The following is a 26,520-nucleotide window of genomic DNA, read 5'->3' on the forward strand; positions in this document are numbered from 1 at the left end:
CAGGAAGGAGAAGGGTGAAGAAGTGTGTAATTCTGGAACCAAACAAAATGGGCTAAATGGTCGAAAATAAAAGGATTCTTGCAACTCATCATTTTCTTAAGTGCTCCCCCCAGCCCTGCAATTTTTTTTTGCATAAGTAGAACTACTATCCAAGCCACCCAAACGCAAACCCCCAAGGCCTTCTTGACTCTTAATCTTTTCCTTTATTAGCGTATCTGAAGCTTGTCATTCTCTCTGCTCGGGCTGCTACACCTAGCCTTGAGCTGGGCCACCAGCATCCTGACGGGCCTACTTCTTCCTTTCCCCCTCTCCCGCATGCTGCTGCAGAGCAACACTCCTGCTCAGCTCAAATCCCACCCTTACCTCAGCTAAAACGAAACCTAAAAAATTCCCCATCACTCAGGAAACACAGAGCCAGACATTCTAGATCATCTGCAACCTGGCACCAAGGTACCTCTCCAAGTTTACTGCCCTCTGCGCCTGTGGTCCTCCCTGGGATGGGGACTGCATCCCAGGAGATGGGACTACTTCTGAGAGGCTCTTCTTCCACCGGGCATGCTCCTCTTCCCCACCTCCACAGGGTCAAGCTCTCCCATCATGTCCTCTTTGAGCCCTCCCTCACCTCCCTAAGGAAAATCACTTGCCTTTCTCTGAACTCTCACAGCCCATCCTTCACACCCTGACAGGATCTGTAACACAAGGTTCTAGGTGATTTGTGTGACTGCATTAGACTCCCCTCTAGTCTGTAAATATTTTAAGGACACCAAACAGTTCTAATCAACTTTGTTTCTCTCACCACATCTACCAGATTGCTTTTGTGTATGTTAGGTACTTAATATTTGTTCACTGACTGAAGCAGAAAAATTGGATGAAGTATTATACAATCAATGTATATAGGTATATCACAGAATTTTCAATATGGCTAACATGGGAAGATATTTACAATATATGGTTAAATGAGAAAAGCAGGTATTAAAATTCTCTGTATGGCATAATCCTATTAAAACATGTTAATATATTTACACACAAAAACAAAAGTTATCTGAAAGCTATGATGATTTTAACTTTTCCCTGAGATGTGGTAAGTCTGGTACATTTATACAAAGAAATTCCACGCAGCCATTCAAAATGTTGACGTAGGTGGACATTTATTAACATAGAAAGATGAGTATAATGTGTTAATGAGTTTTAAAAATAGGCTATAAAGATTAAGATTACATGAAAATAAAACTAATAAAGAATTAATAAAAATAGGCTATAAAATAGTATAAAGAAAAGAAATCTATTTTGGTAAATAATTATATTTATATGAACACATATTAGAAAAAGTCTGGAAGGATATGCAACAAACCTATTTAACACTGCTTTGGTAAGGCTAAAGAATTATGGGTTTTTATAATCTTTTCTTCTTTGTGTCTCTATTTTCTAAACAGTGCATTACAAACATAAGCTACTAGTACAACCACAAAATTGAAATCTACACACAACAACGTCACATGATAAGGATTTGATCACAACATTTTTGAAAAGAAAAGCTTTGAAATCTCTTCCCGTAGATCCTCAGGAGAAATTTAAGTACTGATTGCATTTTGAGGCAATCAGAAGAAAAAGAACCATGATAGCCTAGAAATCTGTTCTTGTCAAACTCCACTGTCCATAGGTTCATCTGGGGTATTTGTAAAAATGCTGATTCCCAGGCACTTGCTGCCAGAAAATCATTCTATAAATCTGGGCATTTCTGACCCACCTTCTCCACCCCCCCCCCCCCCACACACACCACTGACCCATTCACAAGAGATTTTGGTGCAGATGGCCCACTTTGGAAACTACTAGTTTAAAATAATACTGTAATAAAAAAGGGTAAAGGGAGGAAAAACGTTCAATGTGAGAGATTATGAATTCTGAAGGCCAGGAAGGTTCAGTGACTTGAAGTCACATTTTGTAATCCTGTGAACAGCACTTTGTCCCCTAATCAAAAACACAATGTTCCCTCCTCTAGCTCTGAAGGTACCTCCTGGTAATTCCTTCACAAATCCACCTCCCTCCTCAGCACACACATACAATATTGAATGCAGCTCTCCAAATATTATTTAATGCCCCATAACCTGATGTGTCTCCCGGCAGCAAATATAAGATGTCTAAAACGCCTTTGACTTAAGCAAATAAACAAAACAGAGGATTTATCATCATTTATCTTCATTCCTCCTCCAAGTACATTCATCATTACTTTGAAATTACTACAGTAACCTCTAAAGTCTCCATAGTAAATCCCCAAGGCCAGAACATTCTTTCTAGAGAAACACCTTCAATAAGCATTTTCGTAATCAAAACCAATGATTTTTAACATGCAAATATACAGTAATCGTTACTATTATTATTGAAATATTCAACATAAAAGTAGATGGTGTAAGAAATCCCTGTGTTCATTCGGCGCTGGGGCAGCAGCTGGAAAGGCGCCAGAGACATCTAGGGAGAAACTGAACTGTTTGGCTTTGGGGGGAGGGTTGGAAGGGCAGCTTTCTCCCAGACAGAACAGCCGGCAGAAGCCATTGTTCCTTTGCTGAGCCCTCCCCCTACAGAGCTGGCAGGAGGGCACCACGTCTGAGTCTCTATTAACCTGCCTAACACTGTTAACCCTGTCCTGGTGAGACCATGCCCCACCCAACTTGTGGGCCCACCAAGCCAATTCCAGTGGCTTTTCCGTACAAATTGGCCTGTCTTGGTTCATATGCTACAGACTTTCTTAACATCTCTCAAGGGTCCACAAACCCCAAATAAGCAGCATCTGGCTTTGGAGTGCCCCAAAGCTCTTGCTAAATAGCCTCAGGCCTGGCATGCTGGCAGCCAGCCTCAGTTCATGGTCTGGCCTTACCTGGGCACCTCCAAGCCTAGCACATGTAGTAGCCATCTGCAGATCGCTTTGTAGCTTATGCCAGATGGTTCCAGGCAGGGCACAGGAAGCGGCTGACCTTGGCCTGCGCCTCTTGGGAGACCAGAGCCAGCACACCTGGTGGACGGCTTCAGACCATGCTGAAGTACCACCCAACCACCTCCATGAGTGACACATTCAAGTGGCAGACTCCAAAAGGGAGGACTCATTGGGAACCAGAGCTCAGCTGAAGTGAGCCCTTCTCTGTGGCATGGCAGCAGCAATCAAGGCTCAACTACAACAGGAGCATGCATATAGCCCACATGGGGTGGGGAGCTGGGGGACACAGGTGGAGTACCTACTTTGGGTGACCAAGAAGGCTACACCATTGGGCTTATAGGATACCTAGGCTACTTTGCCAAGACTGGAAGACATAGCAGCTCTATCTAATACATAGAAACAAACCAGCAAGGCAGCCATAATGAGAGACGAAGAAACATGTCCCAAATGAAAGAACAGGAAAAAAACTCCAGAAAAGAAATACATAAAATGGAGAAATACATAAAATGGAGAGAAGCAATCTACCAGATGCAGAGTTCATAACATTGGTTATAAGGATGCTCAATGAACTTAGAGGAAGAATAGATGAACTTAGTGAGAACCTCAACAAAGAGTTAACATAATAATGGAGATAGAAAATATAAAAAAGAATCAGTCAGAAATGAAGGATACACTAACTGAAGTCAACAGTAGAGTAGATGAAAGAGAGGACCAAATCAGCAATTTGAAAGCCAAAGAATCAGAAAACCCCAATCAGAGCAGCAAAAAGAAAAAAGAATCCCCTCCAAAAAGAGGCCCTGGCCAGTGTGGCTCAGTTGGTTAGGCATCATCCCCTAAACCAAAACGTTGCTGGTTCAATTCCCAGTCAGGGCACATGTCCAGGTTTCAGGCTTGATCCCTGGTAGAGAACATGCATGAAGCAGCAGATTGATGTTCTGCTTTCACATCGATGTTTCTCTCTCCCTCTCCTTTCCTCTCTCTTTCAAAATCAATAAAAATATTAAAAACACCCCCCCCCCCAAAAAAAAAGAGAACATGTAAGGAGCCTCTGGGGACAACTTCAAACATATCAACATTCACATCATGGGGATGCCAGAAGGAGAAGAGAGAGAGAGTAAGGAATTGAAAACCTATTTTTAAAAAAAACCAGAAAACTATCCTAACCTGGTGAAGGAAACAGACATATAAGGCCAGGAAGCACAGAGGGTTCAAAACAAGATAAAACCAAAGAGGCCACACCAAGTCACATCATAATTAGAAAGCCAAAGATTAAAGACAAAGAGAGTCTTAAAAGCAGCAAGAGAAAAGCAGTTAGTTACTTACAAGACAGTTCCCATAAGACTGTTAGCTGATTCCTCAACAGTAAAACTTTACAGGCCAGAGGGGATTAACACGAAATATTCAAAGTGATGAAAAGTAAGGACTTACAACCAAAATTACTCTACCCAGCAAAGCTATCATTTAGAACTGGACAGATAAAGAACTGCTCAGACAAGAAAAAGGTAAAGGAGTTCACCACTACCAAACTAGTATTACATGAAATATTAAAGGGTCTTCTATAAGAAAAAAAAAGGATAAAAATATGAATAAAATGACAATACAAACCTATCAACAATTACTTTAAATGCAAATGGATTAAATGCTCCAATCAAAAGATATACAGTGGCTGAATGGGTAACAAAACAAGATCCTTACATAGGTTGCCTACAAGAGACCCACTTCAGAACGAAAGATGCATAAAAACTGAAAGTAAAGGGATGGAACAAGATATTTCATGAAAATGGATACAAACAAACGAACAAAAGCTGAGGTAGCAATACTTATACCAGACAAAACATACTTTAAAACAAAGGCTATAACAAGAGACAACAAAGGACCCAGCAAGTCCACTGCTGGGTACTTATCCAAAGAATCCCTAAACACTGAATGGAAAAGACATCTGTATGTTCTCCGAAGCATCATTTACAAAATAGCCAAGATACGGAAGCAGCCTAAGTTTCCATCAACAGATGAATGGATAAAGAAGTGGTGCATATATACAATGAAATAGGAGTCAGTCATAAAAAAGAAAGAAAAAAAGGAAAGAAATCTTGCCATTTGCAACAACATGAATACACCTAGAGGGCATTTTAGTGTGCAAAGAAAGACAAATGCCATATGATTTCACTTATATATGGAATCTAAACAAGTATATAAGCAGAAACAGGCTCATAGATACGGAGAACACATTGTCATTTCCCAGATAGGAGAGAGGTTGGGTGGGGCTAGGTGAAAAAGTGAAGGGATTAGGAAGTACAAATTGGGAGTTACAGTATAGTTACGGGGATGTAAAGTACAGTGTAGGGAATCCTAGCTAATAAAGAGGGAATATGCTAATTGACCATCACTCCGTCACAAAGGTGGCTACACCCACAGCTGTGGCCAAATTCCCATAAGGAGCCTTAATGAACAATCAGCAGGGACCTGAGGCTATGCCCTCCCCCACCCCTGAGGGGCTTGACAGGGGAACTCAGGCTGTGTCCCCCACCTGGCAGGGCTTGACAGGGGTCCTCAAGGTGCACTTCCCGTCCTGGTGCTGGGCTAGGGGACCTCAGACTGCACCCCCCGCCCTGCAGGGCTTGACAGGGGACCTCAGGCCGCGCCTCCCGCCTTGGCACCAGGCTGGGGGACCTCAGGCCGAGAGCCCCACCCAGTGAGGCTTGATGGGGACCTCAGGCCGTGACCTCCACTCTGGTGCCAGGCCAGGGGACCTGGGCCATGACCCCCGCCCAGTGGGGCTTGATGGGGGCCCTCAAGGTGTGCTTGCCATCCTGGTGCTGGGCTAGGGGACCTCAGGCTGCTCTCCCTGCCCCAGCGCCAGGCCGGGGACCTCAGGCCACTGCCCCCACCAGGTGGGGTTTGACAGGGGACTTCAGGCCATGCCCCCCACCCCGGCACCAGGCCAGGGGTACCTCAGGCTGCACCCCCCGCCCCAGCACCGGGCCAGGGGACCTGAGGCTGCGCCCTCCTGCCTGGTGGGGCTTGATAGGGGACCTCAGGCTGTGCTCCCCACCCAGCGGGGCTTTGATGGGGGACCTCAAGGTGCACCCCCAGTGCTGGGTCAGGGGAACTCAGGCCGTGCCTCCCCGCCCAGCGGGGCTTGACAGGGGACCTGAGGCTGCACCCCCCTGCTGGTGGGGCTTGACAGGGCACCTGAGGCTGTGCCCCCCTCCTGGTGCTGGGCCGGGGGACCTGAGGCTGCACACCCCCGCCTGGCGGGGCTTGACGGGGGACCTCAGACCATGCCCCCCACCCAGCAGGGCTTGACAGAGGATTTCAGGCCGTGTCCCACACCTGGCAGGGCTTGACGGGGGACCTCAGGCCACGCCCCCCACCCTGGTGCCGGGCCAGGGGACCTGAGGCTACGTCCCCTGCCCGGCGGGGCTTGACAAGGGTGGGAATGGCCTGGTCTGGATCTAGCCCAATGTGGGGGTGGGCAGCCGGGTCTGGATCTCACGTGATTTTGAGACGAATGTGGGTGGGCGGGGACTTGACTCTGGGTCCCGTGGTGTGCCCCAGACTCTGACAGGAGGAAGGTTTTCATATACATTTTACTAATTTTCTTTCATCTCTGACACTTCTATTATAGAGAAAGGGTAAATAGCAATATTAAATTATTTCCCCTAATTAATTCCCTTTTAATGTGCACGAATTTCGTGCACCGGGCCATTAGTATAGTCAATAATACTGTAATAACTGTGTGGTGTTAGATGCGTACTAGATTTATTGAGGGTGGTCACACTTCATAAGATAGATAATAAATGTCTAATCACTGGTTTGTACATCTAGAACTAATATAATATTGTACATCAACTGCAATTGAAAAATAAAAAATTATTTTAAAAAAAAGAAAGGAATCCCTGTGTTCACATCACCAGCTCCAACAATGATCAGAGCTATCTGGTCTCATCTTTACTTCCTCCACCCACTCAGAATTATTCTGAAGCAAGAGCTAGAGATCCTATCACTTGCATCCATAAATATTTTAGTATATATTCCTCAAACAAAGAACTCTCAAAAAGAACTATAATGCTAAAACTATCAAACCTAAAAAAAGGATAATTTCTTAAAATTACCACATTATCTGGTCAATATTCAAATCTGTCCAGTGGTCTCTTGAAAATTTCTAATAGTGTTTAAATCAGAATCCCAGTCCTATACTTCCATTGGCTTTTAAGACTTTTAATCCATATGTTCTTTCTTTTTAAATACAGCTTTTAAAAAGCGTTTTAAAATTGAAGTACAATTTATATACAATAGAATGAAAACATTTTAAGTGTAGAGTTGGTGAGTTTTGGTAAATGCCCGTGTAACCACCCCCCAAATTAAGACACAGAACACTTCTAACCACCCAGTAAACCCACAGGTCCCCATCCTTCCAGATCATCTCCCCGGCCGAGGCAACCGCTTCTCTTCACTTAGCTTTGTAAACTAGGGCTTTTTAAGGCTTCTCCAATCAAGGTCCAACTGCTCAAGCAGGCATTTGAGGATACTTCTTGATGAGTCTGGATAGATTCTTCTTGCCTGTGGGATTTTTTTCCTGCTCAGCTACTACCGTCTACTCATTCAGAATGGTCTAGTGCAGTGGTCGGCAAACTCATTAGTCAACAGAGCCGCAGTTTGCCGACCACTGATCTAGTGACTTAATGATTCCCACTTTGGTGACCTTCTTTACTAGACTGTTCTACAAGCCTGCAATTTCGGTTGCCTTTGTCAGTTAAATTCTATCCACACTCTAATCAAGACTTGGCCCCAATTCTCTTTCCTCTATAGTTTTTTTTTCCTATGACATGATTCCACTGACACCTCTTTTTCCCCCTCCTTGTCCTGACCAAAATATACCCTGCCCTCTGTTTCCTCTGTTTCATGTGAGTCTCCTCCTTGAGTCTCTTGGTGCCATGTTCATATCTGGTGTGCTCTTCAGTGCTTAAAATAGCTCTGGACAATAGAAAGCCTTTGGTAAGTGCCTATGTAATTCAACTGAAAGTCACGAGGACTCTGTTTAGGCTGACTAGCAAGGCAAAGAACAACTTATTAAATATTAAACCAATTCTCATTCACTGAAATCAGAGGGAACTTGTCACCTTTATTGACAGAAAATGTTTTTCAGATGGTACTGAAACTCTGGCTGATCTTAAAGGTCCCACAAACAGTGGTCTGGACTCGTAAGACCCATCGTAGTCATAGGGTACATGTAAGATCACATGTGCACGAGCATGAGACTGTGACAGATGACTGCGGTGTTTAAGTAAAACACAGGGAAAGTGCAGCCAAGAAAGCCGGGAAAAAAGCGGCCAAGAAAATTCAATGGCCTCAACCTCAGCGCCTTTTAAAATCACCTGAGTTGGAGGTGGCCCTTGTAAAAATACAGATGTAATGAACTATCTGCAGGGGGGCCTAAATATTAGTTTGTTTTTAACAGCTCCCCAAGTGATTCTAATGAGCACCCAGGACTGAGAACCAGTGAATTAAATGAGCCAGTATAAAAACAAAACTGGACTGCTAAAAACAAGAGTTTAGACTTCCATCTGGTTTCAATCCATCAACTTGGGTCATGTGAATTATTAGGAATTACTGGTAATTCAGTTATTAACAGGCCTGGACCCCTAATGATAGGAATCCATGACAAGCAGTAAATACTACCCAAACCATATGGGCAAAACAACAAACAGCAGTAATAGGAAGCACCCTCAGCATTCTGGCCTAGATGCTCCAAACACTCACCAGGTGGCAATGGTTTTCGCCTGGGACGTGGGCAACTTGGATCATGAACTCAAAATGGCCATAAAGGCCAATAAAGCATAAGCCTCATTTTATGACTTGACCAGATGTGATGAGTAAGAGAGCAAGTGACGAAAATATGATTTTTTTCTCTCGAAAATAAGAACCACTTCGAAACATTAATTCTTATTCTCAAGTGTTCTTAGTGATTAATGTATGGATAGTTATGCTAGCTAAGGCAAACTATAATGAAAAATAAGTAACCTGAAAACAGGTTTTGGGTGTTGTTTTTTTTTACTTTCTTTAGAAATGTTAAAAGCAAATTTATTTGGTAAGAAAAATTATTCACTGAAAAATAGAACTGTAGGAGTTTTAAAGAGATCACCTTCTCCAGTTTCCTCTGAGATGTTTATTCACCCAGAATGGGTATTAGTGTTAGGAAAGAGCAGTGCTTCTCGATCTGTGGATTTTTAAAAAAATTTACTAAAATAGATTTTAAAAGTTGCTCCGTTCACACATTCCAGCTCTTCTGGCATGCTAACTCATATTTTTATTTACAATGTCAAGTGCTTTCTGAAAACACAACTAGGGACGATTAACCATGTTACGGTGACAATTTTGAGCAAGACACTGTGATATGATTTTTAAAGAACATTTAGCTTACTTGTCAAGAAGAGGTAGGACTGAAATTTCTGAATCATTATGGAGGCCACTCAATGATTTAGGTATTTTCACAAAGTATAAGAATTCAAAGGGATGTGAAATAGTACTTCCAGTTTTTCCAAGAAGAAAAGAGCTTGCACATGAATTCACCCTTGTCAGCCCACATGTGGGTTTGGGGAATAGACAGAGGTTATTTATGAAGGATCACCTATTTTGGGTACCTTTTATGACTTTTTTGGGGGGGAAAGTATGTAGCTTTGGTGGAGAAGGGACAATCCCTTTCCGTTTTCAGGATCACCTCTCAAGCACAGCCTGAATGCCACTACAGGTGGTCACCAACATAAACAGTCAACTTGAACTGGAGATTAAAAACTTACACGGCCAGAGCTGCAGTTTAATAATTTATAGGGCCACTTTAGTATTTTCTTGAGAAAATGCCAGACAGCTGTTATGAATGTATCTAAAAGTGGGTACTCAGAAATTAAAATGTTAGAGTAGATTAAGAATCAGATTCTTCCTCACCACAAGCCCACCCACATCTAATTACACACCATCCCAAGGCAACCAGAAAACCCACACTGACAAGCTGCAGTAACTGAAGCTGGGTTGAGCAGATGTGCTCTCTGTTCCTCAGATACAGCCAAAGTCCTCCTCTGCTCCCTAAGTTCATCCCCTTCCTTGCCTCAGAGAGCTTTTGATGCCAGCTGAACAATTCCAGCACTGTGTATGTGCACACTATTTGGGGGCTGACATATGCCACCAGGGGTAATCATTCACATTTCTGCTCTATGTTTTGGCTTCCCAAGTCCTTCAAGTTATGGGACCACTCTCTCTCTTTGTTCCAGTGCCACACTTTGCATATACTTGACACTGACTGCATAACTATCAATGGACCCCAAAGGAGAAGGGTACAGAGCAGACTTGAGACATCTTTATTGAGATATGAGTGACTTGCTGTTTAGAAGAATAAACAGCAGTAGCCATCATCCCCACTCAACAATCCCCATTGTCATTTATGAATGGACGTCAGGAATTCAAAGCCATTTGGTTTTCACAAAGCACTAATCCCTGTGCTTTAGCCAGAAATGAACTGCACATTTTAGGATTCATTCCGAGTATACTAGTAGGCGTCAAAGTAAACCTGCATCTTTTCCCCAGGTGGCACGTGCATTTAACTAGTACCCACTGAACACGATAAAGCATCGGTTTAAAAACCAGGAGGTCACGGTTTGATTCCCACTCAGGACCGGGGTTGCGGGCTCCCTCCTCAGTAAGGGGCGTGCAGGAGGCTGCCCATCAATGATTCTCTCTCATCACTGATGTTTCTATCTCTCCCTCTCTCTCTTCCTCTCTGAAATTAATAATATATATATATATATATATTTTTAAAGAGGAAGATTTTAAAATGAGTGTCAACTAAAGGGCTCACAAACGGGGTGAACAGATTTTAAACTCTGTAAAAGATTTTTCTCAGGACTGGAGTACTTTTCCCCAAGGTCTGAAACCGATCTGCAATTTCAATCCTTCTGAGGGTCATTATCCCCTTTGAGACTCTGATGAAAATTATGCACTTTCTTTATAAAAATTCCAAACACAAAAATGTTCATGAAGCTATGGACCCCAGGTTAAGAAGCCTCACTCTAAGGCTGTTTTTTCCAACAATATTTCCCTGAAATAGGGTCTGGGGTGTGCCTATAGGGTTGGTGATGGTGGTGGTGGATGACTGCAGGAAACCCATGAATTTTGGACAAGTTCCCCAGCTGAATCTGATGGGCAGTCTGGTGAAGAGCTAGTTTCATATAAAAATTCTGCTGAGCCCTAACCAGTTTGGCTCCGTGGATAGAGCGTCGGCCTGTGGACTGAAGGGTCCCGGGTTCGATTCTCATCAAGGGCATGTACCTTGGTTGCGGGCACATCCCCAGGGGGAGTGTGCAGGAGGCAGCTGATCGATGTTTCTCTCTCATCGTTGTTTCTAGCTCTCTATCCCTCCCCCTTCCTCTCTGTAAAAAATCAATAAAATACATTTAAAAATTGTGCTGAAAGAGCCCCCTGCATGAAAAATCCAATGCATCCTTCTCATGACACAGAAGGACATGGAAGCCCAGGCTCCCCCTTTCCACAGGGGTTCTCCAAGCTCCTGGACAGCCGGTGCCAGAAGCCAGCTACCTACCTCCTGACAGTGTATACTGCAGGTGCCAGGAATACTCTGATGCTCTTGTAGCATTGATTAAAAGACAATTATTATTATTATTATTAAAAAAAAAATAGGTACCAGGACAAGTAACTGGTAATTATTTGAACGAGGAGAAAACTAACTAGAAATGGTATTTTGTAACAATTTATTTCCCTGCTTTTGCTTTGGCTCACATCTCTGTCTACAAAACTGCTTTCACAATTATGGGAATGACTTCAAGTTCATAAACTTTTTAACATACCCAAGATAATGAACAGTGCAAATGTGGAAGCTGATTTAAAACGCAGTTCTTTTGTTTGAGTATGAGAGATGAATTTTCTATAACTCATGTGGCAGGCAGTTCAGTTCCACCATTATAGATAGTTTTGTTTGTATTTCCTCAGACAGTTATAATATATTTAGAGTATTTGTAACTGCATGTCATTTGTCTAGAATTTTCTCTCCTGTTTCCTCTTCCAGAGAGAAAGAAAAAAAAGAAAAGAAATATTAACCCACTCCTCAAACCAAAACAATCCAATTGATTTACAGGAAGCATAAACATGCTTTTCCTAAGGTTTCTTTGATAACAGAAACTTATTTCTTCTTAAATTCTTAATTACAATCTACTTATTACCTATATAAATAATACATGCAAGTTCAATTACTAGGAATTAAAAAGTATTTTAAGAACATCTTTGGTCAGCACCAAATTCAGGAAAAATATCTGTGATCTGTTACGTGACAAATGCATAGAATGTGCATGATTCAACTTTTGTTTAAAAAAGTATGTCTCTAAAATACAGCCCCACTCACATACACACTTGTACACACCAAACACACACGAGGTTACCCCCAGAGGGTGTGAGGCTGTCATTCTTTATTTATGGTCTTCTGAACCGCTAATTTGTTAGGCGCACATACTTGTTGTAATTTTAAGAAAATGGTAGGAGTTTAGGCATAATAATGCTGCTAAAAATAATGCTCTTTTGCATACCAACAAGTTATACCCTCAAATCTTCAACCGTAGGCAGGTTAAAGAGAATTTTCTAGACTGGACACTAATATACTTAATTTAATTTTGGCTTTGTTTTGGGCTTTCACACAGACTCTGAATGAACCTGAACTGAAAATTTATTCTTCCTACTTTGTATTTTCCCATTTTTATCTATATATTTTTTTATTTTGATAAAATTGTTAGTTGGGGAGGCATAATATAATTAGGAGAAGAAGGCAATGGCCAGCCAGAATAATGAAGATGAAAATTTGGATTAAAAACAGAAGATCATTTGTACAATTTCCGTTTGGCAATTTGTTCTTTGTCCACATTTCCATTTCTGGAAGTACTAAAACAGTAACAGCAACGACAGCCAGCATTTATTGAGCATTTATATACTCCGTGCTGCAGACTGTTCCACATGCTTTCCTCTTATTAACTCATTAAATCTTCATTTCAACCCTGTGAGGAAACGAAGACAAGTTGTCCTAGTGGCAGAGAAAGAATTTGAACCCAGAATGTCTGGCTTTGGAGCCCAAACTTAACAGCTCCTTTGCACTAAAGTATTAGGTTGACATAACATACATAATCACTTACATGATCTTTTTGGTAGATGTCATACCCAAATTCCCTATCATTTTATTTGGAAGAGAAAGTCTGAAATGAATACCTACCTATAGTCCAGTATGCCTTTTGGTAGAGAAATGCATGAAACACTGTGTAAGCAACACTCTCTATTATATGGTGTGTGCAGTAAGCCGCAGGGTATTCTGACACACCTTTAATCTTCACAGCTTGCAGGTACCAACGCTCTCTCTAGGCCAGTGGTTGGCAAACTCATTAGTCAACAGAGCGGCAAACAGCGGCTCTTTGGCCCCTTGAGTGTGGCTCTTGCACAAAATACCACGGCCTGGGCGCATCTATTTTGAAGAAGTGGTGTTAGAAGAAGTTTAAAAAATTTGGCTCTCAAAAGAAATTTCAATCGTTGTACTGTTGATATTTGGTACTGTTGATATTTGGCACTGTTGACTAATGAGTTTGCCGACCACTGCTCTAGACCATAGATCAAGCTGCTTTCATTTTCCGTTCGTATAACAAACACCAGATAACATTTAATATCCTGGGTTGAGTTCCTAACCGAATTCCTTCTTCATTGGAACTTTAAAAGCAAAACGCTTAAAATACAAATGTGATGTGGATTACAGTTGTTCTTGTGCGTTCTGAGAGGGAGCTGCCACTATGACCCAATAAGTATTATTAAATATATTTATACTTTTGTTCATCAATGCTGTGGCGCTTGTGCGTTTTAGCTGATTAATTAGGTGTTCATGTGCAGGGTCAGATCTAAACAGAGATGTGTGGAATATTGGTGTGACTGGAAATAGACCAAAATACACGGTAACACAGCCAGACACAACTTTCTTCCCCCTCTTGCTGTTCAGGGTGTCAGGCAGATTACTCCAATGGTTCAGCTGAATATTTTTGGCAAGAATGTGAAACAGAAGCCCCAGTTTGGGGAAGAGGGAGGAAGGCTGGCAGGAAAATGCCTTTATAATGGATGATCTACTGTACCATCTGTGTCTGGAGGTATTTAAGGGTTTTATTTTGACTTCAACATCTGACATCATGATTTTTAAAAAAGCAGTGGAAACAGACATATTATTAGTTACTTAAGACTCTTGCTTCAGTCCACATATCATTTTAATCCTGTTTATTCTAAAATGACTCCCCTGAACATTTATTAGACTCCTTTGATTCTGAAAAGCAAAAACATACACATCAGCTGTCATGGTCATGTCCATTTTTTCTCCTACAATAAACTGTTCTACAGCACGGTTACTAAAAGCTAATATTAATTCAGTATTAAAGTGGAAACCTAGGAAGATATAAAAGATATTTCAGCCACTACTACTCTTTAGGCTCTATAGCAGCGGTTCTCAACCTGTGGGTCGTGACCCACACAGGTTGAGAACCGCTAGCAGGGTCGCCTAAGACCATTGGAAAACACAGATATTTACATGACGATTAATTAACAGAAGCAAAATTACAGTTATGAAGTAGCAACGAAAATAATTTTATGGTTGGGGGTCACCACAACATGAGGAACTGTATTAAAGGATCGCGGCATTAGAAAGGTTGAGAACCACTGCATAGAGAGAAACAGAAAGACTTTGAAATTCTTGTTAATGGCTTACTTACAGTTAAGTCTAAAATACTGGACATTTTCACAATACAATTAAATTTAATGCATATTAGGGCCCTGACCGGGTAGCTCAGTTGGTTAGAGTGTCATCCCGATATGCCAAGGTTGCAGGTTCGATCCCCGGTCAGGGCACATACAAGAATCAATCAATGAATGAATAAATAAGTGGAACAACAAATCAATGTTTCTCTTTCTCCCTTTTCCTCTCTCTCTAAAATCAATCAATCAAAATAAATTTAAATTTAATCTACATCACACAAATCACACGAAGCATTTACATTCGTTTTGCGTGTAGCCTTTGGCCAGAGTTAAGAATATGTTTGCAGTGGCCTCCCAAACCTCACACTACAGTTTAGCACATCAACAACGGAAACCACATTCAACATGCTACTAGCACAACCACCAATGACAACAACCTTGACCCTGTGCTCACCACATGCCAGTGATCAACACATTGACAACCTTCTAGGATGGGAGCCCTTCCAGTCCCCACTTTTCAATGCCCTGGAAAGAAGGCTGACTTTGCTTCCCCAGGTCACCCTGGTTCGTGAGACCAGGACGCCAGGAATGAAGGCCCATCTTGGGCGGATATCATGCACTCTTAGAGACACATAACACTAATAACAAGGGAAGCCATTTTAGTAAGGCTTCCAGGAAAATATTATATGTCATGAAATCTTCCAGGCTAATTTCTCAATTATTAACTTCAATTAAAAAAAATCAGGAGGTGAGCAGGAATTGCAGTGAATAAGGGCAAGGATGAGGAAGACAAAAATGTAAGCACCGATCAAAACAAACAGTGTGGCTAGGGCTCCCTTCTCTCAGAGTTCTGGCTTATCCGAGAGGCCTTCCTGGGCCACCCCATCTCAAATAGCCCCCACTCAGACCACCACCACTCACTATTCCTATACCTGGAGTTCTTCTCTTCATAGCACATACCACCTGACATAGGTTAGGTCTATTGTTTATTTTCTACCAGTATTTTTTTTTATCAATAATATACTGGTAAAAAAAAATAATATACTGGTAATTGGGGTTACAAACATGAAAGGACCTTTTTTTAAGCCTTTCTAAATTAAATGAGCAAGTAAATAAATAACTGGAAGACATCATATCTAACCAGCAGTCCCAGGAGATAGCCCCCAGGCCAGCCAGCATTCATTTGCTTTTCTTCTTCTAGCCTTAGTCCTCAGGCAGAGGCCAAAGCAGCTACCAGACAATGAGAAACAGCAGATTTAACCACGGTTTTCAATCATTCTACCAAATTACCACTCTAAAGCTTTCTCAGGGTTCTAGCATTTTAAAATGGTTCTAGAAATACAGTCCCCACCCTTCCTCATCCCCAGGTCCCGCAGAGTGCTACCTACCTGCGACTTTACCCAGACTCATTTTGGGGAAGTCAGGGTTCCTCAGCTCTTCGGTGCTTGCAGACTTCATGACAGAATTGATGGATGACAGGGTGCTGATGAGCTGTGAGTTGAGAGAGCCTATCTGCGAGTGAGGTTCCCCGAAAGCTTCCGCCAGTTCACTATAGTTCTCAGCCAGCAGCGTCTGCTGTTCCACCAGCAGCTTCTGGACGCGCTCAATGTAGTGATCCAAGACGGTCACCATTCCGGAAGGAGCCTGAGGCTGGGGGCCCTCCAAGAACTCTCCTATAGGCTCATCCCCAACACCTACACTCCTCCTGCTGGCCATCAGCCCCACAGTCAACTGGGGAGGCCCACACGCTATGGTCCTCATTTTGAGACCAACCAGGTAGTTGTCATTAATATTTATCTGGCCCACGCCAGACTCTTTGGTCTTCACGGCTGATGGCCTGTCGAGCCCAGAACTGCCAGAGAGCACCGTGCCAACTCCAATGGACCGAGTCTTGGTGGAGGGGTTAATGTCCTTGACACGGCCTTCTCCTATAGCCACGGTCCGCGTTTCCACAGTCCCGGTGCTGGTCTGCTTGTCCAAAGTGCTGAGGGAAGTGTTGGTCCAGGACTCGACAAGGATGGCCGTCTCGGTGTTGGTGGACTGGTTCACTTGCTCCAAAGCTGTGCTGGTGTGCTGGCTGGTGGTGTGAGGCACTGCCATGACAGCAGCTTCCGCCTGGCCCGCGGGCTCCGTGCTCACGCTCCGGGAGGTGCACTCCTTCGGTGGGCAGACAATCACATCGATGGAACAGTCTCCACAGCCGATCGATCGCACTTCTTTGAGATTCAGGTTGGTCTTGAGCAGCGTCAAGTCGTTTACAGATTCTTCGGTGTTGCTGCCTGTTTCACAGACGCTGATTTCCACACCCACACTCTTATCGCACGTCTCCACAGCCCTTCCAGTGCACTGGTCACGCATTTCCACCCTTTCTTTAACAATCCACCAATTCATGGGCAGCTCCGGCCCTGTGACTTTATTCTCACAGTGGGGCCGGCAGGAGATGCCTATGCTACTTGTTTGCACAGAGGTCCCAACACACGAGTCAACTACGTCCACGTGACGGCCAACCATCTGGTCTCTCGTCTGCACCACTGCCTCCACCATCTTGCTGAAGACAAGCGGCTGGGCCATCATGGCTTTATCAGTTTTTTTCCTCGACCCAGCAGCCTGCAGCTCTTGCTTGAGCTTAGTCATCTCTCGGTCATGGGTGGTTTCTTTGAGCTGTACTTCCAGGCGGTAGATCTTTTCCTTTAAGGCTTCTATGGTCTGCTGTTGCAGCTCAATTTCTTTGTCAGCTTCGGTAGTCACCCCAAGCATGGCCTCTGTCACACTGACCCCAGAATCCCTCGTGTCCGTGACTGTCCCCACAGCAGCATCTTTCCAGGACCTGGAGCCTCTGTGGTACACAACAATATCATGCATGTTCTCGTCGGCACCCGCAGCCACGGACCGACGCTCTCGAGGCCGACACTCCCCGTTCTCCCTGAGGTCCGAGGGGGCCTCATAGCTACTGCTCTGGATCTTCCGCTCCAGGGCCTGCATGTCTGCTGTGAGCTGCCGGAACTCTCTTATCCTCTGTGTGCTCTGCTCTACGCTCTCTATCTCTTCCTCTTCATAGTCGATGTATAATTCCCTGCCACTTCTCGGGTCCTTGGAGAGCCGTTCCAGCTGGGACGCATTCCCAGCACTATAGGACCGCTTCCTCACACCACTGATGTCGTTCTGGGATGCAGCTCTTTGGTTTTGGTTTTTCAGCTGTGAGGCCAACTGCCTTTTCTCCTCTTGCAACACAGAGATCTTTACCTGGAGCACAGGGATTGTTCGTACCTGTTCCTCAAGCTCCTTCAGGCGCTTCAGGGCAATGGCCATCTGCTCCCGGATATGCTGCAGGTGCACGGGGCTCACGTTGGTCACAGGAGTGGAGATCCCTGAGCTCAGGGGGCTGTGGCGGATAGAGCTCCCCATGGAAGAGGTGGTGGCTGCAGCTGGGGCATAGCCACTATAATCCCCGTTGCCTTGGTAACCATTCTGAAGCTGGTGCATGACAGGATTGTGGTTTCCAGAACCCATGAAGGAGGAGAGAGAGCCTGTGGAGCCCATGCCTCCAAAACTGGCCAGCCTGGGCCTTCGGAAGTCACCCGGTGTCGCCTGCATGGTGACTCTCTCCTGCTCCAGTCTTCTCCGGGTCTCCATCAGTGTCTTGGTGACATGAAGGTTGTGCTTCGGGAGTTGTGGTGAGGGTGGTGGCAGCTGTCGACTTTCTGGGATGGTAAGAAAAGTGGGTGAGATGTCCAGAGGGGTGGGCAGCCTTGCGACTGGAGTTGATGTAACTTGGCTTCTGGCTAGGAGGAAGCTGGGGCACTGCTTGTTGTCATTGCTATTGGAAGATGACAGAGATTCAGTGGAAGTCCACACACCCTGCTGGCCAGGTGTGGGCCTGCTTTCTGGACATGGCACAGATGGCTTCCGCCTCTTCTGGATGTTCAGTTTCTTGATGGTGTTTCCTTTCTGTATGTCATCCACGTATTTGAGGAAATCTAAATCTAGTTGATAACCATAGGGAGTCTCCACAAAATAAGGATCTTTCTGTTCCTTGTCATGGTCCCCATTTAGAACATCATCTGCTTTTCCTGAGGGAGAAAGAGAAGACAATCTTTCAATGCTATATAATACACATAATGGCAAAAGCTAGTGTGTGTGTGTGTGTGTGTGTGTGTTAAGCTGGTATTATTTAACCAGTTAACTGCCACGATATTTTGAATTTAAGTAAAAAAGGCCGCCGCTTGCATCTATAGACGCTTATGGTGTACAAATGGTTAAGAGTTGACAGACCTATGTTCGAATCCTGGATCTATAACTTTACAGCTGGGTGAGCTAATAAACCGTTGGGAACTTCAGTTTCCACTCCCCTGCACCGCCCCCCCCTCCCCCAGCAAAAAATGAAAATGAAAATGCCAGCATTTAACTCATAAAGCTGTTAAAAGAATGTAATGAGATAATGATTTTAAAGAGCCAAGAACATAGCAATTCCTTACTAAATATTTTTATTTTTTAAAAGAATCATTAAAAGACTTAAAAGCATTTCCAAGCAGATAATTTCTTTTGTTGTATAAAGTCCCTTGAAGTATGATAGCAGTCACTAACACTCCTATTTCATAAAGTACACTCTGAGGCACAAAAGGCAAAAAAAAACACAAAACACTTAGTATAACTGACCTCCTAGTGCAGATCATGCCGCCTTACTGAACGGTGGCCCAGGGGTCCCAGTGCCTGATCACCTGCACAAGATCACAACTGGCCTTGACTCCTTCCTCACTGAGAGAGCTGAGTGACGAACGCCAGCAGCAGGGTTGCAAGAACGCAGAGCACAAACTTAAACTCTACCTTGTGTTTTCCCGTTTAAAAACAAGGGCAAACCCTGTGCCAGCTAGAGGAAACAGTTTCTCCAACTTTGACTTCTTTCGGACAAAACATCCACTGTCCCAAGAATACCTTGTTTTGTAGCTGTGGTGTATGCAAACAGATGCAAAGGAGGATGGAAATAAGGGCAAGCCTCCGTCCAAACCCTGGATCATGTGGCATTTGGTAAATGCTACTTCTGCCTAAACCAGACATTTAGCAAAGGAAACACAAGTCCTTTTCAAGGCACACAGCTTGCGGCTGACCTGAGCTATGCATTTCAAACTGAGAAGCAAGGCCATTTTTGTTTGTTTAAATTGTTGGATTTTCCTAGAGTCGTAATGAGAAGCGCTGCATTTTTGGAGCTTATGGAAAGGACCCAAAAGCAGCGAGTGAAAACACAAGCCATGGGAATACAAACCCCACCGGACTGCTGCAGAGGGCCCAGTACTTCCCGCAGTTTGGGCTGCCAGCCTGCCCTTCCCCACCGCACCACTGCTGAACATTTCTACCCGATATGGGAATGCTCTGAGCAAGCCTTCTGCCCCTGTTCGCCCTCTTTCCTCTGAAATGCTGGAAAGAAAAGCACACCAAGAAGGTTGCCAAGCAGAGGAGTTAAGAAGTTGTGTATTCTTTGTGCCCCGATTTAAAACAATATTAGACTGCTCCAGCTGTTGGAACTCAGGCATTAGCTTTCAGTTCTCAACCACGCAGGGAAAGCACTTTAAGGGGTGCACAGCACCCAGCATTTTCTAACCAAAGAAGGGTGAGTTGATGCAGAGCGCCCGCGCCTGGAAATCTGTGCTCACGTTAACAAGACCCCGTCTTTCCATCTCTCCTTCCCTTTTAACTCCACATGGACAACACGTCATTCAAAATATGCAGCCGGACCTGTTTTGAGCGCTGCCTGAAATTCCACAAGCAAAGAGAAACTGCAGGCTCCGGTGTCAGACAGAGGCAGACAGATCTCTCAGACACCGCCAGCCCGGGCTCTCACCCACCCCCTGCAGGGTCCTGGCTCCAGGGAATCCAGCCCCATTTCCCCCCTCCACCCCACCCCCCAGATGAGGCCCCCAGGCGGCCAGATTTGCTGACCCGCCCACCCACTGGCTAGCCAGCTCTCCGCACACCTACCAGTCGCCCGCTGCGTTCCCTGCAGGCCCGCCCCGCTGCACTGCACACCCCGCTCTGTAGCTCCGATGCCACGGTTCTTCACCCCATAAGGAAAGGAGGTTCAACATTTGCGTAAACTTAGCCGGGCCACGCGCAGATACCATAGGCCGAGTGTTCACCAATGAAGGCTCCCTCCGCCTTCGGTGGCGCCACCCCCAGCACACTCAGGGGTTCGGCATTCCCTGCTTTCTTAATGAAAACAGGAAACCGGGAGCTTTTGAAAATGTGTGTGCTTCATCCCAGGGCTGCCAGAAGTAAAAAGAACGCCAGCCGTTTAACCATGGCCACAGAGAGGCCCTGTCTGCGGGGCCAGTCCCTTCTCCATGAAAGAGTGTGTGTTCTTGTGTGGAGGCCCGGCAGCCTCGGCCCTCGGTCACCTGAGAAAGGGAGGCACCATCGGCCCCAGTACTCTCTGCAGGCTGGGTCCCCAGCAGCGCCCGGTGGGTGCAGAGCCCTGCGAAACTCGCACCAGCACTTGGCGCTCAACCAGTGACAAGAAGTTATCCTTTAACGTGAATCTCCACTCAGCTTGTGCCATTGCTTCTTCAAAAAAAAATTTAAACACCCTTTTCCATTTACAAAAGTAGTACGTTTGTAAAAAAAAAAAATGTCAGGTAGAAACTATTTAAGTCAGAAAGTCACTCATCCAGCCATCTAGTGGCAACTGTTGATATTTCGTTGTCACTCCCAGATTTTTCTATTTCTTAACATATTTACTTTTCCCACTTAAGCATTTTCAATAGGAAAGGTTAATTTTTTTTGTTTTCCTCCGAAAATATTTTTTTTTAAATATATATTTTATTGATTTTTTTTTACAGAGAGGAAGGAAGAGGGATAGAGAGTTAGAAACATCGATGAGAGAGAAACATCGATCAGCTGCCTCCTGCACACCTCCCACTGGGGATGTGCCCGCAACCAAGTTACGTGCCCTTGACCGGAATCGAACCTGGGACCCTTCAGTCCGCAGGCCGACGCTCTATCCACTGAGCCAAACCGGTTTTGGCCGAAAATATTTTTTAATGCACTGATTTAACATCAGGATTTAAAACACAACGAAATACATCACATGTTTTCAGTGAACTTTAACTGTCCCATAGTGTTATACCTGAAGTTTACAAAAGGCATGGTCACAATGAATTACCCTCAAATGGACTCTAGACTCCTAAATCTGGGAATCGGTAGAGGTTAGAATTTTACCAGGTTAGGATGATTTGCTAATACTGCTGAATCAGACTATCCTAAAGCTTTGTAATTTTAAATGTCATGCTCAGGCAACTAAAACCCACAAGCTGTGTTCTCAATGTGTCATTCTTACAAATGATGTCCACAGTATGAATTGTTCTACAATTAGAGATATCCAGTGTCATTACTTTTTATATCTCTTGCTTTCTAGTGTACCTTTACAAACATTAACACAAATATGACACTTATAGGGCCCTGACTGATTTCCCAACTTTCCATGTAGGTAGTCTTATCTTCCTATGCTAGACTATAATTATCTTCAGAGCAACAATATAATATTTAAAATATATTCCCCCACCCTAGCTGGTTTTGCTCAGTGGATAGAGCAAGGATGAACTCACAGCCTGTGTGCGGCCCACCGGCCACGAGTTTGACATGCTTGGATAGAGCGACGGCCTGTGGATTGAAGGGTCCTGGGTTCAATTCCGGTCACGGCCACATGCCTTGGTTTCGGGCTGCCAGGAATGCAGATGTGATGACTGGAACTCTAGCTGCTATTTTGGACCATGAGTTCATACACAAGGAAAAAGGAACAATGTACTAGATGGAGACCAGGTCTCTAAGAGCTTTGTGGAGCAAAGCTGCTCTGCTACTTCTAGAAAGCTTATACCTCCATACTTTTATGGGAGAGAGAGAAACTTCTTTTTCGTTTAGTCATTGTATGTTTTAGGTCTCTGTTACTTGTAGCTAAACTGAATTCCATGTGTCTACTCCCCCACACAAAAAAAATTAAGACAGATCTTAAAAAGAAGAAAAATGCTAAGTAATATACTGGGGAGATGTTACAGTAAAACTTTTTTATTACAAACATTTTGATTAATTTAAGAATTACAGAAATGTAAAAAGCAACAGTTTAAAAAATCTCTAAGTAGGTTATAAGGAGACTCTTAACTGTCGAAAAAGCCTTATTTTGGACTAACAGAGCTCTGCCTGCCCCTACACAGCCAAAAACCACTGGCTATGTCTGCAACTAGAATCCTGAAAGTAACAGCTTCCAGCTAAATATCCTGGAATCAGAGGGCTATCCCTGGCGTTTACAAGAATTTTCTGAATGTCTGGAAATCCAGTGGTGGAGACTGCTCCTGGCACCACCTCCATCTTCATTATATAGCATTTACCGAAAGCTTAATTGGGTGCAGAAAATGGTCCTATTCAGTGGGAGGAGTAGGCGGAAGGGTTTATAAGAAATAAAATGAGGTAGAGTCTAGCTGGGAGATAAATGCCAAACACCCTAAGCATAACACTAATTGAGATCAGTTACAAAGGCATATTATCAACAAGAACAATATGACAGTATGTGAATGAGTGATCAAAACATAATGGAGTTAACCAGGAGATGAGTTCTGAAGACAAAGTAAGTAAGTGATGATAGACTAAAAGGAAAGACAGGTAAATGGTGGAGGAGAGCCAGGGCGGGGCCTGTGGTGAAGCTCAAAGAAAGATGAGGTTAGAAGAGATGGGGATGGCTGAGTACAGCAGAGGCCACCAGACTTGGGTCCTGGACCAGGGGAATCTTGTCCACTGAGTCACTGTTACCTGGCACACCCGGCCCTGTGCTAGGGGCTCAAAGGTAGCAATGAAGACTGTCTTGATAACTGTGTGTGCATTAGACTGAGGTAAGGAAAGAGATTAAATTCAAGGGGACTAGTTAAAATGTTAGAATCCCCATGTATGAAGTGAGGACCAAATAAAAAAATTATTAATGCATTCAACTTGAATTTAGAGCTATTGATAAAAAAGCAATTTCCTTCCTTCCCTCCCTCCCTCCCTCCCTTCCCTCCCTCCCTCCCTCCTTCCTTCCCTTCGCCTTCCTATCCATTCTTCTTTACCAGGCACTGTTCTAGGAGCTGGGGACACAGTGTGAACCAAAGGGACAAGGTACCCACTCTCACAAGGCTCACAATCTTCTGAAGGCTGGGGTGCATGGAAAAAAAACCACCCAAATATAATGCAAGGCAGAAGTGAAGCAAAAAGGTAGAATCACCAGAATTTATACCAGTGTGTCAAAGTAAGTGAATGGGCTGCTAACAGTGGGCCACGTGTCTTCTGGGGTTGATGTCATCTTCAAGCTGACCTACTTCCTAAACACCAAGGGTCTCAGAGTCCCTCTTTCCCACTTCTCTCTCCCTAGTTTGCATAATCTGCAATTTGGGGTAACCAAACACCAAACATGGCAGTAGCAACTAGAAACAACTTCCCACGTACAGACCAAATTCCCATGTGTTCAGAAAGAAGGTGAAATCAACAAACTGATGGCAATTCTACTCTTTATTCATGTATTTACTACCTGGTACAACTTACTGCACTTGTGAGAGGGGCTCATTTATAGACTCAAGAACAATTTGAAATTTCCTTGCATGAACAAAGTGAAATGGAGATATGAATATTTGAAAAACCATGTCATTTAAGTTCATCAAGTATTATATGATTTTAACTTTTCAAGGAAACCAAACTTAACTGTTCAGACAACATTTGGTTTGGAAAGACAAATTAATGTACTCACTGGAGGTGAAAGATTAGATGGTGGAAAGGAGCAAGGGTACTAACCTGCTAGTGGGATTCACACCTGTTTGCCTCCAGGGGCCATTGGACGATGTTTGGAGACATGGTTGGTTGTCTCAACTGGAATGGGGGCTGCTGCTGACATCTAGTGGGTAGAGGCCAGGGATGCTGCTATCGACTTCCCACCCTCCGCAACAAAGGACTATCCAGTCCAAAATGTCTCTGCTGAGAATGCCTACACTGAAGACAGTGGGCAGAGTAAAAAACCCACATACAGCAATGGAGAATTTGGCCATGTAAACTGTGGGCTTCAGGCCTTCCACTTCATGTTCAAGTGACAGGGTGATAAAAATGCCACTTCTGAGTAAGAAAACACTGAATACTCTTCTACACACTCTACCACAATGAGCCATTCTTTCATACAAGCAAACACGCTGGAAGTTTCTGAAATAGTGTGTCCTGGTGGACTTTTAAATGGACAGAACTTTGATATTATTACTTTAGCTGTTAATTAGGATACAATGACTTCTTTGTTCTGGTCTCACTGCTGCACACTCCAGGCCCAATTACTACCGATTAATGGCGCCATGAAAAATAATTACCCCCATGTGCCGCAACTTCCACACGCTCTCTCTGTGTTTTTCTTTGCCAGATATTCTACCTGACTGGTGAAACTGAAGAACGCTGCTAATCCCCATAACTGTATTGTCTCCTCTCACAAGAAGCATGAGGACTCGGCTTAAAGAGCTGAGTCAGTCCTGAGAATCACATAATTGTCATAGGTTGCCATATTTAAAACAGCATCTTGCTGTTCGAAGCAGTCAAAAAAAGACTCCAAATCCGCTAAGGCTGAGAAGGGGGGTGGGGACAGCGGGAAAACCAGTAGGTTGACTCTGTGAGCGAGATAAATTCCCATGAAGTTAATAACTCACAGTGTGAAAGTAAATGAATTAGCAAATCAACTTTTCTAGACACGGACCAGTGGGATAAAGAAGACAGAGATGCGGAACAGGACCTAGTGAACAGGTTTAACTAGAAAGTTCCCCTGACAACACTGTTAGCATTAGGACCTGTAGACCAAGGAGCTTCCTTGTACCAAATCTACGGGAGAAACTCCATCTGTTAAGAGAACACACAATGACAAGGAGTGTTCCTCACTCTGTTTTAAAATAATGTGTGGCAGATGAGATTTTCCTATATTGCTCGTGCATGTGCCAACGAGTCTTTTTAAATGGGCTCTTACCCCACCCAGCCAACAAACACATCCAGTCATCCACGCAAATGCTGAGCACCCACTAGGTGTGAGGGCCAGCTCTCTGAAGCCTGCATCCCTGTTCCATGGAGTTTACCTACCTACCTGTTCTCACATAGACCTCAGCTTGGGTTGCAGCTGTTTCAAACAGCCACCTTAATGCTTTGTGCAAATAAAATGACAACATTAAGGAAAGCAAAAGTATATGCTGTAAGTGCATAGCAAATACCAGGCCAATTGACATGTCATATGTTACCTACCTGCATAGTTTGTTTAAAAGGCTAAGTTATCATGTGGTATTATTTCTTATAGCTATAACTCTTCATAACTCCATTTAGCTTCTCCCCCTAAATCTTTAGATTTCCTCTCACAGCTGATCTTATCTCTGCTTCCTTAACCTGTCTCCACAGACTTTACTCTGCACGCTCTCCCTACACCTCCACTGTCTCCCATCACTACCCTTTCCAAACTGGCTCCACGTTCTAAGTCTACCCATTCCCACACCCCACAGAGGGAATGCCGATCCAGAGAAGATGCAATTATCAGACTGCAAGATGGTTTTAGTCTTTCATTCAGTAAATATTGATTAAGTAGCTTCCATGTGCCAAACACTGCCAAGAGAGAAGCAAACTGGACACAGGGCCTGCCTGGACAAACTTGCAACCTTTAGGAGGAGACAGACAAGCAGCTGCAGAAACAGGTAAATAGCAGCTGTGGTAAGTGCTATTAAAGTAAAATACAGGAGTTATGCTAGGAGAGAGCAGGGACCCCACTGGGCTGGCCAGTGCTGTATTTTGGAGTCCACCAGGCA

The 26,520-nt window shown here is 44.0% G+C and overlaps 1 protein-coding gene across 8 annotated transcripts in view; it reads right to left on the reverse strand.

Annotated features, from left to right (window-relative positions):
• The window catches only part of KANK1 (KN motif and ankyrin repeat domains 1), a 205,227-nt gene that overhangs the window by 14,545 nt on the left and 164,162 nt on the right, over positions 1-26,520 (reverse strand). For 4 of the 8 annotated variants that reach the window (XM_080668062.1, XM_080668063.1, XM_080668064.1 and 1 more), the window contains one exon: positions 16,090-18,771. In XM_080668062.1, coding sequence (XP_080524188.1) covers positions 16,090-18,771 — 2,682 coding nt within the window. Of the gene's footprint in view, positions 1-16,089; positions 18,772-19,357; positions 19,466-20,674; positions 20,761-26,520 lie in introns of those variants that run through there. The other 4 variants (XM_080668067.1, XM_080668069.1, XM_080668065.1 and 1 more) reach the window with 4 other exon arrangements.

This window comes from Plecotus auritus (genome assembly GCF_963455305.1).
Source record: "Plecotus auritus genome assembly, chromosome: 5".
Lineage (NCBI taxonomy): Eukaryota > Metazoa > Chordata > Mammalia > Chiroptera > Vespertilionidae > Plecotus > Plecotus auritus.